This window comes from Phyllostomus hastatus, unplaced genomic scaffold (assembly GCF_019186645.2).
Source record: "Phyllostomus hastatus isolate PE091 unplaced genomic scaffold, TTU_PhHast_1.1 phas_contig_477, whole genome shotgun sequence".
NCBI lineage: Eukaryota > Metazoa > Chordata > Mammalia > Chiroptera > Phyllostomidae > Phyllostomus > Phyllostomus hastatus.
Window position 1 is genome coordinate 130,036 of NW_025333889.1, and position 17,728 is coordinate 147,763.

General features: G+C 57.5%; 1 protein-coding gene across 2 annotated transcripts; it reads right to left on the reverse strand.

Annotated features, from left to right (window-relative positions):
* Positions 1–1,140: 1,140 nt before the first annotated feature.
* ING5 (inhibitor of growth family member 5) lies at positions 1,141–17,009 on the reverse strand. 2 transcript variants are annotated; one of them, XM_045845717.1, is made up of 8 exons: positions 16,894–17,009; positions 14,672–14,743; positions 12,499–12,665; positions 11,736–11,847; positions 11,492–11,585; positions 6,141–6,276; positions 5,941–6,002; positions 1,141–4,261 (listed from the first exon to the last, which is right to left on the reverse strand). In XM_045845717.1, the coding sequence occupies exons 1-8, from the start codon at positions 16,928–16,930 to the stop codon at positions 4,219–4,221; spliced, it is 723 nt and encodes a 240-aa protein (XP_045701673.1). In that variant the 5' UTR covers positions 16,931–17,009; the 3' UTR covers positions 1,141–4,218. The 2 variants fall into 2 exon arrangements, with proteins under 2 accessions (XP_045701673.1, XP_045701674.1); XM_045845718.1 differs by lacking the exon at positions 1,141–4,261 and adding an exon at positions 4,291–4,427.
* Positions 17,010–17,728: the final 719 nt, after the last annotated feature.

The following is a 17,728-nucleotide window of genomic DNA, read 5'->3' on the forward strand; positions in this document are numbered from 1 at the left end:
ACTGCACTCCCGCAGGTAACCGGGGAGTGTTAAGTACATCCCACTGCACCTTCCTGTCAAGGATGTGTTTGCCTGTTTTTGTTTCTTGTTTTGTTTTGGTTTTTTTTTTAAGATTTCATTTATTTCTTTTTAGAAGGAGGGGAGGGAGAGGGAGAGAAGCAACGATGTAAGAGAGAAACATCCATCAGTTGCCTCCTGTACGCACCCTGAGTTGGGACCAAACCCGCACCCCAGGCAGGAGCCCTGACTGGGAATTGAACCAGAGACCCCTTGCTTTGTGGGGTGACACCCAACTGAGCCACACGGGCCAGGGCATCAGTCATAGCAGGGAGAGGACAGGATGACCCAGAGACTTCCACCTGGCCCCTCCTGCCTTCATGGCCCCGGCTCCACAGGCCCAGTCACTGCAGTGGTGCTGCCAGCTGTTGGGTCTGTTCAGTGCCATGGGCAGGCCCTGGGAAGGCAGCCACTGAGACACACCTGACTTCCCACCTGAAGGCCTGAGGCCCTCTGACTAGCAGACCAGTGGCATCTGGGGTTTCTGGGGACTGGTAACAGTTCAGAACCAGTGAGGATGACCACCCCCACCCCAAAACAAAGAGTGCTTCCTGTCCCCCAAGTGTCACCCCAAGAAACGGCTGCAGGTGGCCTTCGAGTGCTTGGAGGGGCACAGACCACGGGGGGCACTCCAGGTCTGTGAATGGCTCCCATCTGGAACATGGGTGAGGCTGTACCTCTCCTTCATGGGGACCCCACTGGGTTTCTAGACCCTGGCCACCAACTCTCAAGGAAGACCCTAAGAACTCGCTGGTCCCCAGAAGGTTCCAGACAGCCCACCGGATCCAGACAAGCACTCTCGGTCTCCACACAGCCACTCAGAGCACCCGCCCCCACACGTCCTTCTCGTGAGCCTGGGAACCACCTTCCGACGCTGTGACGCGGCCGGGGCCCGGGGCTCGCCGCCGACCCAGGTGAGGCCCAGGGTCCCACCCAAGCCCTTGGCCAGCAAAACAAGTCTCCTCCGGGTCACCTCAGGTGCCTTCAAAATTCAACGCAGGGTCCACTGGCCACCTCTGGACACAATGCCAAAGCTCTATCATTTCCCAAAATGATGCATTCTCTAATATTTGTTCCAAAAAATACTTTATTTATTAAACAATATATCCATAATCTATAACATGATCCAAAAATACAGATATACATCTTTACATTATTTAATAAAAAGACAATATTATCTTTCCTTTACAAAGGAAACACAGATAATAATTCCTTGGAAATAAAATGTAACATTCGTGTTAAAGCTGCATCATCTTTTTGGATGAAGTGTGGTAAAGGTGAACACCACAAAACACACACACAGAAAGAAACTTCACAGAACTCTCCTGAACGAGAGAATTTCCTAGATGTCCCGTTTCAGACACCTCTCAGCACAGCAGTGATGGCCAGCTGCCGTTCGCCAGGCACTGAGGACACTTCAACCCTGCAACGCCCACGAGAGGTGCCCAAGTCCGGCGACGGGCAGGCCCTGGCTGTGGCACGTGGACAGCGTTATTGCTCGAAGCAGCCCCCGCCGAGGGCTGCCAGGGACGGGGCAGGAGGCAGTGCAGTGGGGCCATCAGGAACGGCACCGACACACGGCTGGCTGTTGTCCCCATGCATCCCAGCACACCTTGCCCCACGGGCTCCCAGGACCCTGGGGGGTCCTGGTCTCGTCCACCCCCCGGGGGCCCAGCCTGCACAGTGGGGAAGTCACGCAGGCCTCAGCCCAGCCAGAGATGCCGGGCTCAGCCCGACAGCATGTTGGTCGGTGCAGGTGCGTCCTGTCGGAGAACGAGGAGGCTTCTCAAACTGCTGGCTGAGAACGCAGCACTGAGAACAAGGAAAATGGTTCTGCTTCTCTGAACAAGATACTGCTCCCCTCACCGGTAAACTCCCAGCCACGGAGGCCGCCCCCTCACTCAAAGGGCCCAGCCCAGATCCTGCAACCCGGGGGATGGGGGTGGCCCTACAGCTGTGCCCAGGAGCCGATGTGGGCCCAGCAGGCACTGAAGGGGGTCTGGCCAGACATTCTTTCCCAACCAAACAGCCACTCTGGCGTCTTTCCGACTCAGAAGGTAGTAACGGTCGGGAACGGCATCTAGCCATCACCCAAACAATGTCCCAGGGCACCTTCCTATCATGCTCACATCTTCCACTTCCGTCAGAGCTGCCTGCATCTTATCGGGGTGATATTCCTGCAACTGGCAAAAGTAAGCACTAGCTAAGCACAGAAAGTTAGAAAAGGTGGACACACGGGATGCTCCAAGCGACAACCAGGATGACAACGCTGAACTTGAAAGAAAAGCTACGACAGAGGTCGACCGACTTTCCTGGGAAAGGAGCACGGCCTAGGAATCCAGGAGACAATCAGAACCGGCCGGCCATCGACCTGCACCCACAAACACTGTGTTCCCACGGCAACATCAGGCATGTTCAGAGATGAAGTGCAAATATTAAACTAGCTTCTAAAACATCATCACAGGCTTACTGTACTTACCTATCCTGTCCACAGAAACTGCTGAAGGGGTGAAGGAGAAGCACCCCCAACTGATCCCCACAGCCTTTCAACGCCTGTCCCGGGGAGCCGAGCTCCTCAACACAAACGGGCCTCACGTTCCTGCGCGCCCACCTCCTCCCTCGGAGCCGGGCGGCTTAGGGTCTGAGGGCGTTCGCCGGGCGGCTGCTGACCCTCCCCAACCACCAGCCCGAGGCAGGCAGAGTCAGGCAAGTTGAGGTGACCCACCCGCAGTCCATGGAAAGCAAGTCCTGCCCCCTAGGGTCACTCCAGAAAGGACAGCAGTCTGGACACGTCCCGGGCAGGCTAAGACCATGCAGACTGCAGACTCCAGCTGGGCCCCAGCTGCCCTGACACCCACTCCCGGTGGCCAAACGTTGACTCATCTGCAGGGAGCGGCTGGTCTAGAACGCAGTTTCGCCACCTGCTCTGCCCTGCTCCCTCCCCTTGGATAAACACGGGAAGCCGGGAGAGGCCACGGTGAGGGGGCAGCGGGCCACCCCCGGGCCCCCTGACAAGGAGGGTGAGATCCTTCTGACGCCAGGCGTTTCACTCCTCGACTTCACCTCCTGGGCTCTTTCCCTGGCAGGAGGCACCTGACCGGCCTGGATCACGTGGGGTGGGTCCCGGAGAGTCCGGGGGTGCTCCCAGGAGCCACGCCCCAGGTGCCGTCACACGTGGCTGTCAGCACGGCACGGGCGTGCCACGCCCCCAAGCAGTACCAGAGAGGTGGTCCGAAATCGGTTTGGTGAGTGTGGACTGAACACAAAGTACCTACTAGTTTCCTAACTGCATTCCAGAACTGCTACAGTGGCACAAGAAATTCACAAATCACGTCACATAATTGTAGTCCCTGGGACAAGCTGCCGACCCAGGGCGCAACACAAACAGGTTCAAAGTCGGCTCTCAGTAGACTGGACTCACTGCACACACACACCCACTGTCTTCATGCGGCTACAATGACTTCGTCTTCACAGTAAAAACATTCGGAATTCCCAGAGACACGGAACACCGGCCAGTCCGTGATGCTGTCCCTCGACTGCACTGGTCGTGGTGACCGCCGGCCCGCCTGCCAACCCCCCGTGTTTACTCCAGACAGTAAAGCCTCAGGAGGAGCCAGCAGTCCGGAGGAAGGGGCAGTGCACAGCCCGGCGGAGCGGCTGCGGGGAGGAGTGGCCACTTCCCACGCGGCTGCCAGCTCCGCCGCACGGTCCGAAGGGTGCCCTCCGGCAGGCCCCCCCCCACACTGCACGCACTCAGCGTGGACAGACGAGGCACGCAGGGCGGGCTCCCAGGGCTGCCTCGGACACCGCGGGCCACGCCAGGCTCACAGCTGCAGCTGCGCAGTGATGGCAGTGTCTGCTCCCTGCTGGCACGCCCACGGAGTCACTCGGGCTCCCGGTGGGACCGCTGTGCTCAGTGCCGGGGTCTGTACAGAAAGTCACGAGAACAGAGTCCCGTGGCAAGTCCCCATAAGACCCCTCCTCTGTGCAAACAGGGCTCAGGGGGGTTCTTGTTGGTGTTAGGAAATATCCGGAATTACAACTGGCCATTGTCATTAAATATTGTTCGAATCAAGGTAGTTTTAAGATGAAGATAAAATATTGCAACGCAAATGACGGAGTGTATCAACTTGCTTTCTGGCCCCGGCATCGGCCTCTGCCTTACTTCTTCTTCCTCCTCTCCTGGACGCACCGTGGGCAGAACCTGCGGCGAGAGAGGCGCAGCACCGGCCCTTTGCAGAGCTCCACTGGCATCGGGGGGCCCGGGCCCCGGCTCCCGGAGCAGCAGCACCAGATGAAAGACCCACACACACAGTGTGCAGCTCTCCCGCCAGAAAAATCTCCTCAGCAAGTCGCTCTACCTAGCATGTCTGTTTTGAGGTCGATAGATACAAATCAGTCAGCAAAACCGCTCTCAGCCGTGAGCCTTCCTCCTGACCAAGCTAATGGGTCACCAGCGACCAAACGGAGACGACACTGCCGTCGAGCTGGAGGCCTGCGTGGGTGCGGCACGGCGTGCGTGCCGGAGCCGGCGGCCCAGACTCCTGGCCCGCCCCGCAGGCTGAGCCAATCCCGGAGCGTCAGACACAGAGCACGCTCTGGGTCACTCGTGGGCCATGCCGCCACAGGGACACGAGGGACACCCCAGACCCTCCCCACCATGCCACTCTCCACCTTGGCTCCCCATCAGGAAGCAGCTGAGTCCCATGTGGCTGAGCTCACTCAGGCCCAGGCTGTGTTAGTGAGCGCACCCTGAGGACACCCTTGCTCCTACCTGCTCCGACCCTACGCCTGCCCTCTGGCCCCTGCCCCTTGGCCCTGCCGGACCTGTACCCCTGTCCCGGCCAAGCCCTGGAGAAGCTGCGCCCAGCACACACGCTGATAACACGGCAGTCAGCTCACATCTCATTGGCAGGAAGGAGCCTGCACACTCGGGAATCCCTAAAAGGACCACAAGGAAATTGGGAGGAGGACAATGGGGCTGGGCCCCTCCCTGCCTCCTGGCTCTGCGTGTCCTCCCAAAGGTGAAACTGTTTTCCAAGGCTGACTAAACTCTTCCACCAGGAGCCCCAAAACAACTCAAACCCAGCATTCCCAGATTCACTAACCAACACCCTCCCACTGCGTCATGCCCCTTCCGTGGGCTCTGGAGGCAGCCACTCCTGGGGCCACCCAGGTGTGCCAGGGCCCCGCCGGCAGCCCTGCCACGTTCCCATCACCCACGCCAAAGGCCACTGTCAGGGCTGCTGCACCCTTCTCGGGCTCCCAGAGCAGCCCAGGGCCCAGGGAGCCGGCTGGGACGACGACACAGCCGAGACACTGAGCCCCCACCTCACTACCACCTGCTGGGGCCCGGGGGAGGCAGACTGTTCTTGGGGCTTCCCACCCCCCCCACACAAGCAAGGAGAGCGATGCCTCCAGGACCCCAGAGCGAGGAAACAAAGCCAGGGGTGGCTGTAAAGGACATCATGGGGACACCTGGACGCCAGGGTGCAGGAAAGGAGCGGCTCGGTCCTGGGCATGGACATCCCCGGCCAGGCAGAGTGCCGCCCGCCTGGGCCCGTCCGTTCCACGCTGTGCTCCTCACCCCGGGAAACATCCCCAGTGGGAAAGAGCCCTCGCTCCTCGCTCCTATTTAGGGCTACCCCTGCCTCCCCCAGAAGAGTCAGAGAGCCTGCTCTACGGAACAGCAGAAATGCAGGTGTCTGCAGATATGAAAAAGGGTGTCCCAGGTGAGGTGGGCAGAAGATGGCCCTCACCAACTTGGCTGGGTCCCCACAGCCACACCCAGAGCACCAGCGGCCCCAGTGGGGAAGGTCAAACTAGGCCCTGCCACCCCCTCCCATGCTGTTCTCAAGGAGATGAGCAGCGCCCCCTACTGACCATTTTCCTTTGGGCTTCGTGGTCAGGTCCACACAGGCGAAGTGGAACCACTCGATCGGACACTGCGAGGTGGAGGCGAGAGCACAGTGAGTGTGCCGCGTGCCAGACACAGCGACGGCTCCCCCGGCACCCCCCGACCCGGGGCCCCACAGGGGGAGGCTGCCGTGCCCGGCCTCCCATCTCAAGTGCCTGCCACTCACATCCGGATTGTCACAGCCAATCATCTCCCCGTAGGACACCTGGTGGCAGAGGCAGTAGGTGGGCTCGTTGGGGTCCACAGGCATGTCGAGCACGTCGGAGGGGTGCACGGACAGGATGGTGTCGGTGAACTCGGACCTGCAGGGACACAACAGCGCTGAGCAGCAGGCAGGTGGGGCACAGGGTCCCCGTGGTTCCAGACAAGGTGGGGGCGCCGACACCTGTGAAAAGAGAAGCGCTCACCTGCGTCCATGGGGCCCAGGCCCACTCGGGCACATGAAGCCGTCCTGTCTCAGCTCCCCCACCAGGCCCTCGGCCTCCTGGGCACCCCCGCCCCCCCACCCCCGCCCCGGGGCAGGCACCTGAGAACCCTGCTGGAGTCCCACCCCAGACAGGCTGGTGGTCTGAACAGGTCTGCCCTTGCCAGCTCTCTCCCGGTCCCGTCCGCGAGAAGGGCTGGCGTGTTCCCACCTGCTCCCCACATACCTGCTTTACCCTGAAACCCACGGAACCCACCAGCTCCCCTCCCCCTCCCTGGAGATCTGAATCTCGGGAGTCCCCTCCACCCACCCGGCGGCCTGCCCATCAGCAGGGACACTTCCGACCACCCACCGGGAAGCAGGCCCAGCTCCGCAGTGGGGCGGGGGGGACCGACGTCCACCCGTCACAGGGAAGGGACCGGGCACCTGCTCTGAGTGGGTTTCCGTGTCTTTGAGATAAGGCTTCGGGCTCCAGGCCACACGGACAGTGTGCTCCCTCGGGGGTGGGCCCACCCCCGGCCGAGGGCACCCGGGCTGCGTGCACCGCTCCTCAGGGGACCGGGCCTAGGGGAGGCTGGGCAACAGCAGCCGGCCAGGACAATGCCAACATCACCACGAGGGGACACAAGGGGTCTGCTTTCCAGAGAGCATCACCCCTCACCTCTTCCTGTCCAGGAAGGTCCTGTGCCTTTCCCGGTGTCCCTGGCCGCCACGCAGCCCCCTCACGGGCGGCACCCCCCCCGCAGGCCACCCTCTGCTGTGTCTCTGGGAAGAGACAGGATTTACTCTTCCTACCTGAAAGCCACAAAGGTCACAAGGACCAGCCCATCGTGGGCATTAGTGCTGCACCAGCAGTGTCACAGCAGTCCTCGGGCCACACAGACACCTCCGTCTGTCACCGCGGCCCTGTCTCACCCACCTGCTGGCTCACCCTGAGTAACAGAAATGTCCACCCCAAGGCAGGTGCACTTCCAGTCCCCTCCGAAGCAGGCTAGAGTCCTGGCAGATCTGCGGAACTGTGGCCTCAACAAGAACACACACAGAGTGTGTTTCCAGCCAAAGGTCAACCTGAAATCCCCGAAGCACGAGGAGGACAAGTGGTCGGAATCCAGGCTCCGGGAAACCCCACCAGGCACAGTCCCTCTGAAGGAGGAAAGCTGAAGGAAAGAGGGGGTGGAGGAGAACTCACACGCTAAAGAGACTTGAAGGACTCCCCTGAAAAAGTAGGGAAAGAGACCTCTCCTCTGACCGAACAGAGTAATAGGTACTGACCCTGCCCCCGTACTGTGAGCAACTAGAGAACCAGACGAAACACACTGAACGACTGTTTCCAGACCCTGGACACACGGCGGCGAGCACCGAGATCCGGAGCGGGTGAGCCCGAGAGTGAGGCGGCTCCTCGGGGCCGTCTGCCTGCAGGCATGCCCCCCACCGCAGCCCGCAGAGGGGAAAGCCATCCGACATGGTGCTGAGAAGAGAGGAGGAAAGCCAGAGTTCAGGGAGCGTGAGACTGCTAGACTGCGGGGGCAGGGTGCCGGACAGCAGGAGTGAGAAAGAACACGCTCCAGGAATCCGCAAAGAAACCTTTTCGAGTCCTTAGCTAACAACTAAGCTCTCTGTGCACAGGCCAAGAATCCCCGAGGCCAGGAAGAGAGCACCTGGCGGCCAGGAGCCGAACAACTCCCAGCGCCCACACGCGGGGCGGACACGCCCACTCCACCAGCCAGGACGGAGACCTGGGGACACCCAGGGCCTTCAGGAGAGGACTCGGAAGGGTCACACCTTAGCCGAAGGGCTCTGCCAACCCCAGAGTCCTGGCTGCCCTAACCTGTGGGCTAGCAAACACGGCCTGTGACTGGCTGCCTGTTTCTGTAAATAAAGCTCCTCTGAAGCACGATTTGGTAGGAAACAACACAGTTGAGTGGCAACACACACAATTTGGCCTGTGAGCCTAAAATATTTACTATCTTGCCCTTTCATAAGAAGTTTTTTTATAAATTTTAAACACAAACCTACAAAGATAAGGTAATCCATGGACAATTTAACTACTGACCAAAATCTTAAACATTAAAAAAAAGCAACGCCGGGTGGTTCGGTCACTGGGAGTGTTGTCCCGTGCACCAAAAGGTTACCGGTTCAGTTCCCAGACGGGGCACGTACAGGGGGCAACTGATCAATGTTTCTCTCTCACATCGACGTTTCTCACTCTCCACCCCCCGACCCTCCTTCTCTCTCTAAAAAAATCAGTAACAACATCTTCAGCTGAGTGAAGATTTAAAAAAATAATAACAAAAAATACATTAAAAATATTCCAGCCCTAGCTGGTGTAGTTCAGTGGATTGAGTCCTGGTCTGCAGACCGAAAGGTCATTGGTTTGATTCCCGGTCAGGGCACGTGTCTGGACTGTGGGCCAGGTTCCCCAGTGGGGGATACTTAAGAGGCAACCACACACTGATGTTTCTCTCCTTCTCTTCTCCCTCCCTTCCTCTCTGTCTAAAAATAAAAAAATATTTTTTTAAATCTAAAAAAATAAAAAAAGAATTGCTACTAATTTCTTATCACTATCAACGCAAGACGGAAGACAGTGGGACAGCATCCCCAGTGCTTACGGAAAGAAGTCCACCTCGACTCTACAGCCTCCGAAAACCCCCTTCAAAACCGGAGGTGAATAAAGACATTCTCGGGGAAATAAACACTGAGAAAACCCACCACCCTCAGCGACACCTGCACTGTGAAAGCGTTAAAGCAAGTCCTCTGGGCAGACGGGGACTGACACCGGATGGAAATCTGCGTTGACAGAAAGAAGTGAAGGGCCTGGAAACGGGGACCATGGGGCCTGACTACAAAGCTCTGTCTCACATTTTACAATCGTTTAGGATGATCCATGGTTTAGACCTAAAGTCATCACGGAGAAGTTCAAGTTTTCCCGGCAGCACCGGGCGCAGGAGCAGGGAGGCGGAGCTCGGGTGAAGCAGCTGACAGTCCAGACACCGCGAGGGCACGGCAGAGACTGTCAGACTGGACAAAAGCAAGGCTCGACCTTCTGCTGCCTGCAGGAGACCCCCTCTAAATACAGAAGCATAAACACGCCGTCAGTGCAACAATGAGGAAGGAAACGCACACCATGCAAAGACACTCATGGGCAGCAGCGGAGGGACTACGCTGATATCAGACAAAGTAGACTCCAAGACAAAGAACGTAACAAGGAATAAATAAATAAATTTTACAACGTTAAAGAAGACAGTTATTTTTTTCAAAAAACTAAATGCGTACGTAGAACCAAATAAGACCTTTAAAATACCTGAAGCAACCCCTGACAGAACAGAACAGAGAAACCAGCAAGCCCACAGTTGGAGATTTCCACCACCCTCTCTCAACGCTCTCCAGAGTGGAGCAGAACTCGAGGAAGAGCGCAGAAGACTTGAACGCCACCAGCCCAGCCACCTGAGGTCTGCAGGGCCCTCCGCCCCACAGCAGTCAAACACACTTGCGTTGGGGGACTCTGGCGGGACAGGCCATGAACCACATCCCAAGTCCTGATTGACTACAGAGCATTTCGGTCACAGAACGTTCTCTGATCACAACGACGTTTGAACAGAAATGGAAAGTTACATGAAAAACCCAAAATTTGTACTTGGAAACTGAGAAACCTTATATATGAGCTATGGGTCAAAGAAAAACCACCAAGGAAATTTTAAAATATTCGGAATGGAATAAAAAAAGAACATATCGAAGTTTATAGGATGTAGGTAAAACCAAAATGAGAAGAAAACTTACAGCTTTAAATACTTGTTAGAAAAGGAAGGTATGAAAATCAATGATCTAAGCTACTTCTACTTAAAACGCTACAGGAAAAAAAGCAAAGTAAATCCAAGTAAAGTAGTAGGAAGGAAATAATAAAAATAAGAGCAGAAATATATGCAACAGAAAACAGAGGGAAAAAACCAATGAAACCAAAAGCTAGTTCTCTGAAACAATCAAGACAAAATGAGAGAAAAGATACATCACTGCGTCAGAGCTGGGCAGACCCTGCAAAACCAGAAGAATCGAGTAACATTATTAACAACCCAATGTCAACAAATCAGACAACTTGCATGAAATAGCAAATCTCGGAAGGACACATTATGAAAGAGACTCAAGAGGAAACAGAAAGCCCGAACATTTCCTTGACTTTAAAGAAACTGAATACAGCATCAAACCATATACTTAAAATGAGAACATCCTACTGTATGTCAATTATTCCTCAGCCAAGTCCTCTTGAAGGTTAAGGTCCAGGAGTGCACTGGTGGGGGCAGAACAGGGAGAGCGTGGGGCACACACTGTGTTCAGTGGGGGTCGTGCTGGTCTGGGCAGCGGGCGGAGGCCCCGGCTATAGGCACGTGCCTCTCACAGCAACTCATTCAATGACACGTGTGTTCTGCACCCCTGCACTGCTTTACAGCACAAAGGCTGGTACGAGGGTGTTTTTAAAAGATGAAAGTTTAAATACAAGGTTTAATAACCAAGACCTTTGCCTTTTTTGTCAAGACCCAACCGTTCTGACCTCACCCCGTAACTGTCCAAATCATCCCCAGAGAAGCCAGCTGGGGCCTCCCCTTCTTCTCTGAAGTCTAAACAGCACCTCTCAGATGCCAATGCTACCGTCCGGGGCGGCGGGTGGGAGGCAGCCTTAAAGGAACCCTCAAGGTCGAGTCGCGTGATGTGTTCCTTTAACACATGTAGCCACACGATAATGTATACAAAACTGCATCTACATATTAAGTGATCAACCGATTCACAGGCAGTGACTACAGGGTGGCCGAGCCCCACCTGTGAGCTGCATGGCTCAAGAGACGGGGCTGCAGTGCCTGTGCTCCTGCACCTGTGCCCCTGCACCTGTGCCCGGCAGGTCAGGCCGTCCCTGAGCACCAGCGCCCACCTGCTGCATGCAGAGCTGCTTCAAGGCTCGAGGATGGACGGACCCACCCACAAAAAGCCCGCAGAACTACTGCCATGCGGGGCGTGTGAGCACTTCCTTGCTGCCATAGGAGTTTACATCTAGCAAATACCAACGGTGCAGTTTGGGGAGGAAGAGAAAAGAAACGGCCTCTCACCCCCCTTTATGCTTCTTTTTCTTTGGAGTGTCTTCCTCTGAGGCCCTCCTGCCTCGGCCCCGGGAGCCTCTCTTCTCTTTCTGGCTCCGACCTTCTGGAAGACAAGGGAGACCCCACCTTCACCACAGCGCCCTGTGGAAAGGCAGGACAAGATTCACCCAACCACGACATTTCCCAGCGGGCTCCTGGCACGTTTACTATCATGGGCAGGGGCAACGCACAGAGAGAAAACAGACAGACTTGCTTTTTAAGCCTCGTCCTCCAGAGCCCTCAAAGTCGCTGCCCTCCAGCTTGTCCTTCAGGTCCGCTTCGAAGCGCGCCAGGTCCGCGTCGAGCCTCCGAATGTGTTTGTCCACCTGCACAGAAGGACCTCACCCATCACAGGCAACAGGAGAGGAGCAGCAGCCCAGCACCAGCCAGCCGCGCCGCACCGAGCCTCCCCCACGCAGAGCGCACCACGGCGAGGTCACCGTGTCCAAGTGTGCGAAAGGCCGTCTCGGACACCCCCGCCGCACAAACCCTGCTCAGGAAAGACCATGGTCAGCAGGACCGAGACACGGAACTAGGACAGGCGATGGGCTAGGAAGAGGGCATCTGAGACCAAGTCTGGGCCTGAAAGCCTGAGGAACGCACGGGTTCTTAACCAGAGTAAGAAAAGAAGAACAAGCCCTGGCTGGTGTGGCTCAGCTGGCTGGGGCACCGTCCCACAGATCAAAGGGTCTCGGGCTCAATTCCTGGTCAGGGCACGTGGCTAGGTTGCAGGTTTGCTCCCCGGCTGGGGTGTGCGTGAGAAGCAGTTAGTTGATGTTTCTCCCCCTCTCTCCCCGCTTCCCCGTTCTCTGAGCATCTCAGTGGGTGAGGATTCAAAAAAAGTAAATAAAAAGATGGTTTCCCCAGCCAAATAAATAAGCAAAAGGGCCATGAAAACCAGACGTAGCCATGGCCCCACCTGTGCTCGTCTGGAAGCATCGCTGCCAGAGCCCAAGCTGCCCACAACGCCTCCTCACCATCTCGTAGGTCTGCATGGCCAGCTGCACCTTGTCATCGCTGTACTCCTTGCACTTGCTGTAGGCGCTCTGGATCTTCTGCAGGTGCTGCACCCGCTGCTCCGCGGACAGGGTCTTCACCGTGGAGATGTACTCTGCGGCCAGGAGGTCGATCTCCGCTTTCTTATCTGACAGAGGAAGGGTGGAGAGCTCGCCCTTGCACGGGGTGCCAGGACCCGCTCAGCAGAGCAGCAACAGATGAAGCCTGACAACACCACGTGTCAGCAAAGTGAATGACACACCCCCCGAAGCACTGCAGGTGGGGACACGTGGGTGCAGCCCTCCGCAGCGGGGCTGGGCAGGTACTCTGGCCAGGGTGGGGTGCCTGGGACCGTCCTGCGTATGGCCGCTGTCCCAGGAGCATGCGTGGTGCCCGCTCGGACTCACAAAAGCCCTCATGGGAACAGTGAAGTTCCCATGAAGTTCCCCATGGGAACACCTTACCCAACACCCGACACTCTACTCTTAGGTGCCCGCCCTAAAGATTCAGATGCCAGGATGCACATGGGAAAGCGTCCTAACTGCAAGAAACAAGAAACAACCCAAAGGTCCAGTCCTCCCTCGAGCAGATAAGTGAGCTGTGGTCCAGCAACAAAAAAGAACCAGCTGCCACCACACGGAACAGCATCGATTCATCCACAAAAGGGACGCACAGAGGAGGACACCTGTGTTTCACTGACATCAAGGTGGGGCAGACACAGCTTTCACCCTGGCTCAGAGGTGAGGAAATGACATTGCAGGTGGGACTCAGGTGGAGGCCCCAGCGAGGGTGCCAGAAGCTCCGCCTCCCCAGGAGAGTCTCACCAGGTCACGATTACAACTGTTTGTGCTTATTTCTGTATGTAAATCTGCATTTCATAACAAAAGAAGTATCTGTATTCACTAGTCAGGCTGCTGTGCCCTAGTGAAAAACCACAACTGCTCCAATAAAGAAAACAAAATGAAAACATGAAAATCAGCCTCACCCAAGCTCATCGTCACAAAAGATGAAGCCTCAGGGAAGAAGACAGCCCAAACCTTCCAAACAGGACGAGTAAAGAGATCACACGTGTAAAAAGTAAGGGATCCAAACGGCCTCAGATCTCTCCACAGCAACGTGGAATCAGGGGCCAGGCTGCAAGGCCTGTCATGTGCTGGGGGGATGACAGTTACCCCGAAAGGCTACACCCAAACCAGGAGTCGACTGTGAGGTCAGAACGAACACACTTCCAGACACACAATGTTAGAAGAAACTTATCATCCCAAGTACCCTTTTCCAGGTGGCTACCAGGGGAAAAGCTCCTCTGAAACAAAGGGGTTAAATCAAGAGAGAGAGGACGTTTACGACCCAGGAAACGGGGTCCCAACCGAAAAGGAGAAGGGAGCTCCCAGGAAAACCCAGGGCCCGCCTACGCAGCAGGCCTGGAAAGCACCAGGCAGATGGACCTGCAAGACGGAGGGATCCGCAGAGGTCCCAGCGCAGAGCAGGCAGAGCCAGAGCAGAACCTGGAGCAGCAGACACACCGAAAACGCAGAATGTGGAAAAGAAACCAGCGATCAAAGCTACTAGGAACTCCAACAGAAGCTGTTGTTCGAAAAAAGGTCACGTAAGCGCAGCGTGCCGTGTGGCTCAGGCGCAAACTACCTACAGAGCCGTCCCGAGGGCGATGCCGTCACAGGTGCAGCACATGGCTGGTTCCAGGCCACAGCACCCAGGACGTGGGGCGGGGGGTACCTGGGCTGGGTGGGGTGCAACTGGAGAAGTAAAGCCCCACAGAAACTGAACAGATAAAGTCTAAAGCTAAAGGAGAATAAAATAAGAAATAGCAGCAAAATGTCATTCTTAGAAATAGGGAGTTAAATACTAAGAGAGCAGAAAGAACTATCTAACTTTTTAAACGATGCATACATAGTTTGAAATTAACCTCTCTTAAAAGAAAGAAAAGGTAACGCATATTTCTGACTTTCAGAGAGGATGATGCGTGTAGACTTGGAGAGGCATAAGAATCCAACGTCAGCACACTCCAAGACGCCGTCCGAAGCCACAGCCTAGGGCAGGGCCGCAGCCCCACTGCACCGGGTCCTCTGGTCACCCAGTGCCACACCAGGGTCCTGGTGCCGCCTCTCCTCAGCTGTACTGAAGGCCTGAGCCCACCTTCTGTCCTCTGGTCCAGCTCTCGCATCAGCTGGAAATTCCTCTGAAGTTCACAAGGAAGGTTCTCGATACCTGAAACACAGGGACGTGGATTTCTCAGTAGGAGCCCACAAGTCTGCCTACTAGGCTTGAAACCTACGGTCTACAGGTAACATGCCTCCTTCTCTTCTCTTTCTGTTAGGGGTTGGAGAGAAACAAGTGCATGCTCAATGTAAGCAACAGGCTGACACACTTCCGAAGCCGCTGGCTCTGGAGAAGTTAGAGGGGAACTTAGAAACAAGCTGCAAGTGTGGGCAGGGGAGACAGCTGCCCTCCCCCCACCCCCTCCTGTGCAGGTCACCCCACCACAGCCAGCCGGGCCAAACCCTGGGTCCCCTCTGGTCTTCCCCCACTTCACTCTGAAATCCAGCGCCTGGGCAGTGCAGACCGGCGGTATAGAGAGACCTTTACACCAGGATGCAAGTGCTCTCCGTGCCGCCCCGAAGTGCAGGCACTGGCCACACGGGGCCACTGAGCATGCCAGGTGGAGTCATATCGCGGGGGCACCAAACTTCTAGTTCCAGTCGGGTTCAGCATCGTCCTGCACGGGTGGAGGACACACCGCGTGCTGCCCACCCACCTGCACTGCCGTCCTCCTAGTCCCAGCCAACCTCCTGGCGCACCTGCACAGCCTCAACAGTCCCCGACTGGGCTCCTGCGTCCAGTCGTCACCCCCCCACACTCTCCCCATGTGCCAGCGATCTTTTCAAGAGCTCAATCTAATCTTGCAAAGCTGCTGCTCAAAGCCCCAGGGCTCCCCAGCTCCTCAGAGAGCCAGGAACACGCACAGCAAAGCCTCCAAGCTCGGCAGGGCAGGGCAGGGCAGGGCAGGGCCGGGCCACCGGCGGCTCTGCGGACCTGACGGGCTCTTCGCGGCCTTCACACCTCTGTGAGCGCTAAAAAACCCATCTGCCCACGTGAGAGTGCGTCCCAGGGAAACAAGGCTGGCGTCTGCTTTCCTGGGACACAGGAGGAGCTCGAGGAGCAGGCAGGGACCTCCATTCCCGAGCCTTCACACGCACATTCCTCAGGCCTGCCCACGGGAGCGGGGGCCGGACAAAGAAGGGCAAGCCCCGTGCTCTCCAACAGACACCTGGGTGCAGGCCTCTGCGTGACAGTGTGGGAAGGGTCCCCTCCGCGTGCTCTCCCACCAGACTGGTGCTCAGGAGGTGCCAGGAGAAAACAAATGGCCAGGGCTGGGTGACCCCCTTGGGGGGAGCTGACACCCACCGTCTCCTCCAGAGCAGGACTCACTGCCTGCTCAGCAGCCTCCGGTGGGAGCCCAGGCCTGAGTGACCAAGAACAGCCCAGGTGCAGCACAGTGCTCCATGCCCCAGCCAGGGCCAGACCCAACACGTGCGTGACTCTGACAAGGTCCTCAGGTCCGCGAAATGCAGGGTCACCATCTGCTCAGGAATGGTCAGAAGGGTCCATCCTGAGCTACAGGTAGACAGAAGGACGACTCCTGGAGAAGCCTCACAGACATGGCCCCTGGGCACCTGAATCAGCCCCGGAAACACCCTCGCGGAAAAGCAGGCGCCCTGAGAGACCCTCGACCCCAGCATCACCTGCCTACCTTCCAGAATCACAGGCTGAGGCTCGGCGACTCCAGAAACCCCAAGGCCGGGGCTCCCAGGTCTGCCCCAGAGTCCAAGGGGTTGGGCCTCCGACCACTTTCTAAGGCTTGAGTGGTGGGAGGCAGGCCAAAAGCCAGTAAGGGCGAGGCCTGAGAACCAGACTCCAGGGGGGCGGGGCAGCGCCGGAGGCGGGGCCTAACAGGGCTAGGCCTATTGGGGAGGAGCCTATCGGGGAGAAGGTCGGGCCTGGAAGAGGGCCTAACCAAGGAGGGTGGGGCCTAACGAGGCGAGGCCTACCGGGGAGGCGGGGTCTGACCGGCGAGGGGCGGGGTCTATCATAGAGAGCCCGGCCCAGCCGCACTCTAGCTCCGCCCCGCTGTGACGCACTTAGAATTGGCGCGGCTGTGCCGGCGGACCCAGCGCGGCCAACCCCGCGCGCGCCCCACCCTCGTACCCGCCCCGCCTCGCGCGCGCCTCCGCTGCCCTCTGGCCGCCCGGCTGGCCCCGCGAAACCCGGGGTCCACGCACGGGTCCTAGTGTGCAGGCGGTAAATTGCGGGGAGGGCCCCGCGCGGGCGGCGGCCCGACGAACACAAGGGGCACTTACTGTCCAGGTAGTGCTCCAAGTACATGGCGGTCGCCATCTTCGTTCGCGGCCGCGCTCTGGATCTGCGCGGGCGGGCGTAGCGGCTAGAGATGGGGGGCGGAGCCGGTGCGTTCACTATTAATGAGCCGCGCGCACGGATTGGCCAGCAGGGGGGCCGCTGACGGCCGGGTCCGCCCCCGAACTTCCGGTCCGCGGGGTGTGTGCAGTGGCGCGGGAGCGGGTTCCGGGCCGCGCGGCTTTCCCTGTAAGGGCATGGGAGCGTGGTTGTGGGGGACCCTGATCCTAATTCCCTGGACACCTCTGCCTGAGTGGCGCTGGCACTTGGCCCGGGGCCCCCACCGCTCTCTCCTGGTGCCTGCGAGTGGTGACGAACGTGGTCCCGCGGTTGAAAGGGTCCCCGGAGTGCACCGAGTGCGCGCAGAAAAACAGGGTGATGGGTGATGGGGTCACCACGTGTCTGTGGGAATCGGGAAGAGGTTGGACCCAGCGCTGATCTCCCCCGGGGCGTCTTGGGGGAGGGACTCTGCGCGATCTCCTCCCGCCGGGCATGCCCAAGGGACAGCTGGCCCCTGGAGGGGAGCAGCCTAGGCCGGTAACCGCGCCCCTCGTCGTCCCCTGGGATTCAGATGGCGACCCCCTGACCAATGAGTAGCAGATTTCCTATTGAAAATGCATGTTTAAAGGTGTACTTCCCTTCCTGAGCTCTTTCCTAAACTTCCAAATTTTAAAAAATTGAAAGGTTTTTGTCAATTTTATGTTTACTATACAAATTCAAACTATTCAGGAACTCATAAAGGAGTTTCCCCACCCCTGGAAAGGACAGGAATGTGATTAT

Coding starts and splice junctions, on each gene's coding strand:
- ING5 (XM_045845717.1), bottom strand. CDS start 16,930: ATGGCGACCGCCATGTACTTGGAGCACTACCTGGACA. Junction 11,848..12,498: donor CCATGCAGACCTACGAGATG/GTGAGGAGGCGT, acceptor CCTTCTGTGCAG/GTGGACAAACACATTCGGAG. Junction 4,262..5,940: donor ACGAAGCCCAAAGGAAAATG/GTCAGTAGGGGG, acceptor CTCTCGCCGCAG/GTTCTGCCCACGGTGCGTCC.